Genomic DNA, 11,093 nt, shown 5'->3' with positions numbered 1-11,093 from the left:
TCTTTTCCATAAAATCAATCACATTAGGAGGATGCTCTTCCTGGATACTTGGATATTCTACGGCATTTGGTTTTTAAGCTTGGTACTATCTTTTTCAGACTACTGGTTTTCAAACTCAGTATTATCCTTTTCAGAGTGGTTACTTTCTTAAGTGTATAATTCAATGAGTTTAATAAGTGGATATAATCATAAAACCATCACCAAAATCAAGTTACAGAATAATTTCCCCAGCCAGACGCAATGGCTCATGCTTGTAATCTCAGCACTTTGGGAGGCCGAGGCAGGAGGATCACTTGAGGTCATGAGTTCGAGACCAGCCTGGCTAACATGGTGAAACCCTGTCTCCACTAAAAATACAAAAATCAGCTGGGCGTGGTGGTGCACACCTGTAATGCCAGCTACTCGGGAGGCTCAGGCAGGAGAATCACTTGAACCCGTAAGGCAGAGGTCGCAGTGAGCCAAGATCGTGCCACTACACTCCAGCCTGGGTGACAGAGTAAGACTCCATCTCAAAAAAAAAAAAAGAAGAAGAATTTCCTCACCACAATAAGTTGTGTCATGCCCTTGGCAATTGATCCCCTCCCAGACCCAGACCCAGCTTTCTGTCATTGTGCTACTGCCTTTCCTGGAGGTCAAATAAAACTTCAAGTATTTTATCTTTTGTGCCTGGCTTCCTTTACTTACCCAGTGCTTTAAAATTCAGCTACATGGTTTCCTGTGTCAGTATTTTAATACTCACTAGGATTCCATTGCGTGGATGCAACAGGATGTTGATCCATTCTTGTCAATACAGAGTTGGGTCATTTCTACTTTCTGGTTATTTTACATAAAGCTACAATAACATTGCTTGTTACCTCTGGACTGGATGAACTGGACTTCCAGGCAGTCCTGGATAGAGATGAGCCTGGGGGCAGGAAAGGCCAGGACCTGAAGACAACTGGCAGCCACAAGACTAGAGCTCCAGCTTCTTTTTGAAAAGATTTCTCTTGGCTGCCACACAAGAATGATACCTTGGCCAGGGTGGCATCAACATGAAAGGGGATATACTTGGCACTACAGCAATTCCAGTTGCTCTTCCAGCCCTCAGTCTCCAGGTCCACTCAATGACAAGGAGCAGAAATAGATATATTAAGATTAGTAATGGCCAGGTGGGGTGGCTCATACCTGTAATCCCGGCACTTTGTGAGGCTGAGGCAGGAGGATTACTTGAGCCTAGAAATTTGAGACCAGCATGGCAACATGGCAAAATCCCATCTTTACAAAAATTACAAAGATTAGCTGGGTATGCTGGTACACTCCCAGCTACTTGGGAGGCTGAGGCAGGAGGATGGCTGGAGCCCAAGAGGTTGACGCTGCAGTGAGCTGTGATTGCACAACTGTACTCTAGCCTGGGAGACAGAGTAAGAACATGTCTCAAAGGCAAAAAAAAAAAAAAAAAAAAAAAAGATTAGTCATAACAGCACCACAGGAAAGGAGCAGACACGATAAGCATCTGTCCACTGAGAAGTCAGGGCCAGTTGCTGTGATTACCTCGAGCCCTCAGGACACAGATTTGAGGACTGACCCAGAGGTCTTGAAATGGAGAGAATCAAGCTTAGTCTAGATGGACACCCTCAGAGATGTCAGCTTTAAGCTTTATCACAGTTACCAGTTTACATTTTTGTATTTTTTTTTTACAAATGCTTGTTTCCTAGTAGAATATCATTCCTCTTGTATCCTACAGTCAGTGGCATCTGATTACTGGTTTCTAGACTTTCGAGACCAGTCTCCTGGGCAGGTGCTAGGGACAGCCTCTTCTCAACACTGCTGAGGAGTGTGGGACATCCTTTAAACAAGAGACCTTATTCCTGCTGCTCCAGGAACTACTAGAGGCTGTCACAGCAACTATGGTCCCTCAGGCTGAGCTCTAGGCCCAATATGTAGTCATGATATCTAGGCCACAAGATTTGGCCCACAGAGCTCTGTACTCTTTCCAGGAAGCTCTTGGGCAACAATGCAAATGAGACCACACCTGAATTTTGACCTATTCCCTACCATTCTGCTCTCCTCTCTGAAGCAAAGTCAGGACTCCCCACAAAAGCCTTCCCTTCCCTATTAAACTATTGCCAGTAAATGACTGTGACAAAGCACCAACTAAAGCACACGCCTTGGGAGCACAGGTGGCTCCTGCACTTGGTGCTTAAGGCCAGCAGTGCCTGATTCTATTCTCAATCCATCCCCTGCAATGAGCAGAAACCCCAGTATTGAAGTGGCTTAAACTCTTTGTTACACAATCCAGGGCAGTGTAAGGCAGGCAACTCCTGAGCTAGAAGAGTTGGAAACTCGACGAGTCTCATACAGGCATCATGTGTGGAGCCAACAATATCCACGAGAAAGGGCAACCATCTCTGAAAGCCCTGAGACCCCATCTCAGGTGCTCTTGGCCAAGGTTGTATCATGTCCTTACCTAACCTGTCAATGGGGAGGCAATGCGGGCCCCCAAAGGGCTTAACAGTGGTTACTTTTTTTAGCTTGTTATGTAGAATTCAAAAAAGCAGATTCAGTAAAGGTTCTGTGATAGGCTGAAAAAGGACCCCCCAAAAGACCCACATCCTATTCCCTGGAACCTGTGAATGTTTCCTCATTTGGCAAAGCCTTTGCAGATGTGATTCAAGTACGGCTCTTGACATGTGGAGATGATCCTGGATCATCTGGGTGGTCCCTGAATGCAATCACATGTATCCTTACAGAAAGGAGACAGAGGTAGACTTCATTCAAACAGAGGAGAGGGTGATGTAAAGACGGAACAGTGAGATTTGAAAATGTTGGCCTTAAAGATTTGGGTGATATGATCACAAGCCACCAGAAGCTGGAAGAGGCAGGGAATAAATCCCTTGTGGAGCCTCTGAAGGGAGCTTGGTCCTGCTGACACGTTGATTTCATCTAAGTGTTACTAATTTCAGACGTCTGACCTCCAGAACTGTGAAAGAATAAATTTCTGTTGTTTTTAAGCCATCCAATTTGTGTAATTTGTTATAGTAGCCATAGGAAACTAGAGCAACTTCTTTTTTAAAAGAGCCTGGTTAATATATCAAAAAAATTAGCCAGGCGTGGGGGTGTGTACCTGTAGTCTCAGCTACTTAGGAAGCTGACGTGGGAGGGTCACTTGAGCCTAGGAGGTGGAGGCTGCAGTGAGCTATGATCATGCCACTGCACTCCAGTCTGGATGACAGAATGAGACTCTGTCTCAGAAATAAATATAAAGGTCCTCTAAGATCACCCAACTTAGCTCTTCACGGCTACAATCTGTCTTTTTCAGCATTTCTCCTTCCTACATGCCTACTGCCAATTCAGACTCTGCTTTCTAATGATGCTCAGAAATCGGGTATTTAACCAAAGCCAGATTGCAAGAACAGTAATCATAAATAAAACCTCATCTTCCAGGAGAGAACGTTAGGATCTAGCTGACCCTTCATCCTGACCTTCCCAAGCCCTCACTCACGCTAAGCCCCTTCCATTCAACAGCTCAGTGTTTCTCAAAATGCGGTCCAAGGATTGCCTGCAGTGAATCACCTGAGGCACTTGTTAAAGATGTAAAGTCTAGGACTCCATCCCAGACTTGCCAAATAAAAAGTTTAGGGGTGAGGTGCAGAAATCTGCACTTTTTTTTTTTTTTTCTGAGCTAGAGTTTCACTTTTGTTGCCCAGGCTGGGGTACAGTGGCACGACCTCAGCTCACTGCAACCTCTGCCTCCCAGATTCAAGCAATTCTCCTGCCTCAACCTCACAAGTAGCTGGGATTACAGGCGCCTGCCATCACGCCCAGCTAATTTTTTGTATTTTTAGTAGAAACAGGGTTTCACCACGTTGGTCAGACTGGTCTCAAACTCCTGACCTCAGGTGATCCACCTACCTCAGCCTCCCAAAGTGCTGGGTGAACGACCAATGCCCGGCCTGAAATCTGCACTTTTGACAAGACTCCCAGGTGATTGTTAGCACACTGACTCATGAGAACTTCCACCATAGAAGGAACCAGAAGTGATCCAACAATACTTCCCTCTGTGGCTCCACGGCAAAGCGTCTGACCCTGGGCCAAGTGCTAAATTTTTCTGGGGAAAGCTACTGCCACAGTCCCTGGTACTGGGTGCTTGTGATGAATGTCAGGCAGAGCTCATAAGGAAACCAAAAGAGTACCGTGCCCTCATGTCTTTCATGCTGCAAAACAGCTGCAAAGGCATTCCAGGAGTTGAGGACCAGATTCTTTGGAGAACGTGAGTCACCATTAAGCAATTCATATTAACTCTTTAATTAGAAAGACCCTCACTAAACAATAGTAGTTTACAAATGCATGTACCTTTTGATCCTGCAATTCCACTTTTGGGAATTTATCCTAGAGATACACTTTATGCTTGTACATTTGTACAAGATTCTTCGCTGCAGAGCTGATGGTCATTGCAAAAGATTGGAAAGAATCCAAACGCCCATCATTGTGGAAGTGGTGACATAAATTATAACACATTTATACAATGAAAAAAAATGAAGAAATGGCATATGAATTGATATGAAATGTCTCCAAGATAGATTGTTAAGGGAAGAAAGGTGCAGAACACGTGTATAACATGCTAACTTTTGTGTATAAAGAGAAAATGTGAGACTCTACAATCCTATTTTTGCTTGTGTGTCCATAAAGAAATGCTGGATGTATGGATGAGAACAGTGGTTACCTCTAGGCCAGGGTAGACAGGAACTGAGCAGGTGGAGAACAAGGATTGGAGGGAGACTTTTCACTCTATACATCATTATAAGTTTTGGGTTTGGAACCATGTGAGTGTATTATTTATTCAAAAAATAAATAATACAATAAAATATAAAACATACATTTATTGTGGCCCTCTGCACAGGCAATTTGGTTGTGGGTCAGTTCTAGTTCTCCACACCTGGGAGTTTTGGTGTCCCCTGCTAGTTTTAGTGCCTGTGTAGAGCTTTTCAGACTGGGTCTTACGTTGCAGAGGCTAGCACCATTCCTGATGTCACCCTGGGTGAGACGTGGTCCTCAGAATGCAGATTTCCTTTTTTGTCTTTCTTTCTCCTTCTTCCACATGTTCTAAGAAAACGTAGATTTCTGGCCAGGTGTGGTGGATCACGCCTGTAATCCCAGCACTTTGGGAGGCTGAGGTGGGTGGATCACGAGGTCAGGAGTTCAAGACCAGCCTGGCCAACATGGTGAAACTCTGCTTCTACTAAAAATACAAAAAATAGCTGGGTGTGGTGGTGCACGCCTGTAATCCCAGCTACTCAGGAGGCTGAGGCAGGAGAATCTCTTGAACCTGGGAGGCAGAGGTTGCAGTGAGCCAAGATTGTGCCACTGGACTCCAGCCTGGGTGACAGGGCAAGACTCTGTCTCCAAAGAAAAAAAGAAAAAAAGAAAGAAAGAAATGTAGATTTCCATTGTCCAAAGTGACAGTGGAAGGATGGGCCTTGAGTTTCTCAGGGAGGAGAAGCAGCCCCACGAAGGTTCCGGGCTTGGGTCCACTGTGCATGGGACAGCTCCAAAAGAGGAAGGTCCCAGCGCTGCATCTAGTAGGGAGGCATCAGCTGCTCCCGGCTCATGAGGGAGGAGTGGTGGTAGCGATCCCGAGTGGCAAAGTCGGCGTTCTCCTGGGTGAGCTGAGTCATCTCCATGTCAACCTTAGCCAGGGATGGCGCCAAGATGATCTGCTCCTGAGGGGACCGCAAGCTCCTGCAGTGAGAGAGACACAGAGGATGGTGAGGAGGACACAACAGAGACTGAACAGTAGAGGTGAGTCTACTGGGCATAGAGAAATTATTTGTAAACACACATATATTTAAATGTTTAAAACATAATTGTTAAAAGGTATATGTACAAGAATATATGAACTCAAAGCACGAGAAATACAAAGTATCAAATAAAATAAAGAGAGAGAGAGTGTGTGTGATATTTACCCTCCCTAAGTAGAAAGTATAAAGTTGTACCTACCTGATAGGAAATAACCAACAAAGAGAGGTTTTTGCCTTCCAAATGGTATCATGCTGGGGCTCTGGAGCTTTTCTTTGCTTTTTTTGTCAAAAATAATGGAATGGAGAGGCTGGAACATTGACAAGAGTGGAAAGAGAAAACTTCTCGTAGATGTATTGAAAATAAAGTTGAATAAGGAATGATTTCAAGAGCTAAGGCTCACACAGCAAGCAGCTAAGAGGGACTGCAAAGGCTTTTGACACCAAGGTGGCCTCAAGTGAAGAACAAGTCCCATATGGATCCCATCGTCACTGGAGTCTCTGCACATAGTTTTGGTTGGGGTAAACTGGGAAAGAAAAATGTTAGGGATGCACAGGGAAAGTGCTAAGAGGAAGAAAGGAGTGAGGAAAGCTCAGCTTGGCTGTCCAGGCAGCTGCTACAGAAGGCAGACCCAGTCACAGCTCTGTCCCTAATCAGCTAGGTGGCCTCCGGAAGCCTCTTTACCTCCTTGTGTCTCTATTTTCTTATCTTCCCGGGTCTCTTCCAGTTCCTATAGTCTGTGTGAAGTCCTTAAGTCATAACTTAGACATGGATTTCCTCTTAAAATTTTTACTCTAAAAGAATCATCTACTTTATGAGTAGTAAGCTTCAATTGTTTGAATATGGAATATATTTGAGAGTTGCAAAAAGGTAGAAATCTAATGTTATAGATCTGTGGAACTTAAACAGAAAGTTTCAATGGACTGTGGCCAAAAGTCCTGCTATAGAAGTTCAGATCATATGACTATGTCATTACAACTAGTTGTTGAGAACGTATATAAATTACATAGGTCTCTGAGGGTTCTTGAGAACTGAATTAACTTCTATAAAGTCTGAATCTCCAAAAAGGTTAGGAGGTGACAAAAATGTCATACCAGTCAACATGTAAGTGTTTTTGCTAATGCTTTTGTTTTGATTTTTTAGGTGAAACCATTACATTCTTCTGAGTCTGGAGAAATAAAATACTTCACTCTCTAGTCTAGAATGACTGTCGAATCCTCATTTGGACAGTTGCTAGTGCTTCAAGAAAGAAAGCCTTCTCAACGACAGGCTCAACTTCACAGAGTTCACAGGAATTGTAGGCATAACGAAGGAAGTAACCTAGCCAAATTCTTCTGCCAAAACACACTCTACATTCTTCTTCTTCTTTGGTTTTGAAGAGCATCTTGGGGGTTATAGTTGGGGATTGGGAGGGGAACTTAAAACTACAAAGCAGAAACACAGCTACCAATCTCTATTTTTTTAAATTTTGTCTTATTTTTATTATTTGAGACAGTCTCATTCTATTGCCCAGGCTGGAGTGCAGTGGTTGATCTCAACTTACTGCAACCTCTGCCTCCCAGGTTCAAGCAATTCTCATGCCTCAGCCTCCCAAATAGCTGGGATTACAGGTGTGCACCACCATGCCCAGCTAACTTTTGTAGTTTTAGTAGAGATGGTGTTTTGCCATGTTGCCGAGGCTGGTCTCAATCTCCTGGCCTAAGTGATCCACCTGCCTCAGCCTGCCGAAGTGCTGGGATTACAGGTATGAGCCAGTGCATCTGGCCAATCTCTATTTTAAAATAAATCACCATTTTTGGTTTTTTTTTGTTGTTGTTTTTGGAGACAGGGTCTCACTCTATCGCTCAGACTGGAGTGCAATGTTGTGATCTCAGCTTACTGCACCGTCTGCCTCCCGGGTTCAAGCGATTCTCCCGCCTCAGCCTCCCCAGTACCTGGGACTATAGGCACCTGTCACCATGCCTGGTGACAGGGTTTTGCCATGTTGGCCAGGCTGGTCTCGAACTCCTGACCTCAGGTGATCTACCCGCCTCAGCCTCTCAAAGTCCTGGGGTTACATGTGTGAGCCACTGCGCCCAGTCTTTGTTGGTCCTTTCACCCTCCTGAATAACCATCCCAAAATATCACCCAGCAGCCATGGTGAGGCCAATAAGTTTGATGTTGATTTAGCTGAGGCCTCTGCCGCCCACCTCACAGCCTACAGAGCCTGGTTTTGTGTTATGAATGGTGTGGACTGATTCTACTCCAAACAAAGTACTGTCCTTTTCTAAGAATAATCTCCCCCTAGTATATTCTTCTGTCTACATAGCACTGCTGTGGCCTCCAAGGTGAAATCCTAGGAATTCAGAGTACAACATAAGGAGTGGTGACCTCCCTTGGCATTTTTAGGCTTTAAAACCAGAAATGACTAAAAATATTCCTGTAAATCAGGCAAGGCAAAATAGTCTCACCCACACACCACTTGCAGCTGCAGAATCTGTAGGCAGGTTTTACACAGCATCTATTTCCATTTAAACTCTACTCTTTCTCAGGACTGGGTTGTAGGGGAGAAGAGATCAGTGAAGATGTGTTGTGACCTGGCTCACCCAACCTTGTGCATCAGACAGGACAAGAGGCAGAGAGATCACTCACCCTCCCTACAGCTCCACAAGGGACATTGAGCCCAGATGGCCCAAGTAAGCAGATGACAGGGTGCTCCCCATGCACCCCAGCCTCCATCCCTGGGCCCTCTCCCTGTTGGTTTCTATAGCCCTTCTTGTCATCCCAAGCTCCAGCAGGAAGGCTTTATTTCTTGTGCCATCTTGAATAGATCGGCAATGTTTGTGAAGAGTTGTCTTCAAAAGGATTCTTGGGAATGGAGGGTGTTTAATGGGTGTGGTGATGATAACACAGCAATGTGAATGTCCTTAATGCCACTGAACTGCACACTGCACATAAACATGGCTAGGATGGTACATCTCATGTTACGTGTATTTCACTATTTTTTTTTTTGAGATGGAGTCTCGCTCTGTCACCCAGGCTGGAATGCAGTGGCGCAATCTCAGCTCACTGCAAGCTCTGCCTCCCAGGTTCACGCCATTCTCCTGCCTCAGCCTCCCGAGTAGCTGGGACTACAGGTGCCCGCCACCACGCCTGGCTACGTTTTTCTATTTTTTAGTAGAGACGGGGTTTCACCGTGTTAGCCAGGATGGTCTCAATCTCCTGACCTGGTGACCCACCCATCTCGGCCTCCCAAAGTGCTGGGATTACAGGTGTAAGCCACTGCACTTGGCCTTTTTTTTTTTTTTTTTTTTGAGATGGTGTCTCACTTTGTCAACCAGGCTGGAGTTCAGTGGCGCGATCTCAGCTCACTGCAACCTCTGCCTCCCCGGGTTCAAGCGATTCTCCTGCCTCCGCCTCCCTAGAAGTTGGGATTATAGGCACACCACCACGCCCAGCTAAGTTTTGTATTTTTAGTGGAGATGGGGTTTCACCATATTGGCCAGGCTGGTCTTGAACTCCTGACATCAGGTGATCTGCCCGTCTCGGCCTCCCAAAGTGCTGAGATTACAGGCATGAGCCACAGCACCCAACCCTATTTTACCATAATTTTAAAAATAGGGCTATGAAGTTACATCTGGGATCAATGGCAAAGGATCCCATGATCCACTAGCAATGTCTGGACATGGAGGGTGGAAATACTAGCAAGTACAACTCAGACATCTAGAGTCTCAAAAACCAACAAAATGCAACCAAATGAACACTGGGTTGGGTTTTGCCTGGATTTTCCTAGCCTGCAGCTCTAGCTCCTCACTGATATTGAAAGGGGAAGGGTGGGTGTCATTCCCCAGAATCTCCGGGCCTTAAAAGGTAAGAAGCAGTGATACTGCAAGAGTGGAGGAGAAGGAGTGAGATTAGGGCACATGTGAAATATACCTTCTCTAGGAGGCTTCTATTTCTTACGAAAAGTTTTTTTCCCTTTTCCTGTGTATCTGACCATGGAGGTCCCACAGAAGTCCTCCAGGATCTCCACTTTATTTCTATACTTGGCCTCTGCACTGTCCCCAACCCCATCATGTCAACTACCTCTGACTCACATGGAAGAATGTGCGTCCTAGCGTTACATTTCCCTGGGCTTTAATCTTGTGTGTGATTATGCATTGATGCTAATGTGTCTTAGACTGTAAACTCACTGAGAGTAATGACTTATCACCCCAGCAACCAGATTCTAAATAAAGCCTCTGTTCTTGATGACTGAGGACAAGAAGGGAAGAGGACATGAGCCTAGAGGAAGCTTCTGATGAGCCGAATCTGGGGGCCAAGTGTGGTGGAGTGCAGACGAGAGTAATATCTGGTCTCCTGGAGGTGCCCAGTTGTTAGGTTCCCATGACACAATCCAGGCCCAAGCCCAGCCACGAATGGGACACCCTTGGCACCTCCCAGGACTCTGGACACTCATCCATTCTGGTACTGGCTCCACACTGGCACAGACCTGCAGGAGGGGAGCAAGAGAGACCTCATCCACCGGAAAAAGCTGAAGTTGGAGGCTGATCCTGCAGGGAAGACATATACATAACCATTTTTGAAGGTTCTACATACGCATCTAGAAGCTCAGTTTTAATAGGGTGAATGCACACCCCAGTACACACACACGCACAGAATTAACACAAATGTTTTCCTTTTTCAGTCTAACCAAACAATATTCATTGTAATCCTCCAATGATAGCAGCCTACTAAGGACTTTTACTCATGTGAATCTTTCAAAACTTTATTTCTAAACTCCAAAATCACTCCCAAAAAACTGGATAAAGTGCTATAAGGAAAAATGCAGAAGACTTGCTAACTTTAGTTTTAGGAATTAAAAAACTTTGATAATTTTTTAAGACTCATACTGACAAGTGTTGAATACACGCTATGAAATTTTCTACTAGACCATACAGTCATTGAGAATAAGGAACATGTCTTTTTCATCCTTATAATCATCACAGTACCTCATGGGATGTGGAACTTAAGAATTTTTTAACAGGTGTTAAGTGAATCAAATAGTTCCACATGTAGAAATGTTAGAGCCGAAGTTTGAAGTGACACTGTTATTGATTCTAGCCAAATAATCCTGATATCAAACACACTGATTAGAATAGGGTTTATCAATTGATAAAAATCCATCCCTCCTTTGGTGTAGGTTTAAAAAAATTCACATAGTAAATTATATGTAACTTTAGAGAAACAAATCAAATGTGATTTTAGAAAATGCTTTTCTAAATTATACATACATATCATTGAAAATTGATTGATTAGATAATGTTCAATATACGATCAGGAAAATAGCATTATTTTAA

General features: G+C 44.4%; 1 protein-coding gene across 1 annotated transcript in view; it reads right to left on the bottom strand.

Annotated features, from left to right (window-relative positions):
- Positions 1-4,274: 4,274 nt before the first annotated feature.
- SLC12A8 (solute carrier family 12 member 8) overlaps positions 4,275-11,093 on the bottom strand; it is a 136,641-nt gene continuing 129,822 nt past the window's right edge. Inside the window, exons 12-13 of the mRNA XM_033210958.1 lie at positions 10,247-10,307; positions 4,275-5,718 (exon numbers count right to left, since the gene is read on the bottom strand). Of these exons, the coding sequence (XP_033066849.1) occupies positions 5,556-5,718; positions 10,247-10,307 (224 nt within the window). The 3' untranslated portion in view covers positions 4,275-5,555. The remainder of the gene's footprint in view (positions 5,719-10,246; positions 10,308-11,093) is intronic.

The sequence above is a fragment of the Trachypithecus francoisi genome, unplaced genomic scaffold (genome assembly GCF_009764315.1).
Source record: "Trachypithecus francoisi isolate TF-2019V2 unplaced genomic scaffold, Tfra_2.0 Lachesis_group0, whole genome shotgun sequence".
In the NCBI taxonomy this organism is placed as follows: domain Eukaryota; kingdom Metazoa; phylum Chordata; class Mammalia; order Primates; family Cercopithecidae; genus Trachypithecus; species Trachypithecus francoisi.
Note: the sequence above shows the minus strand (reverse complement) of the source record. Positions and strands in the feature narration are given on the sequence as shown.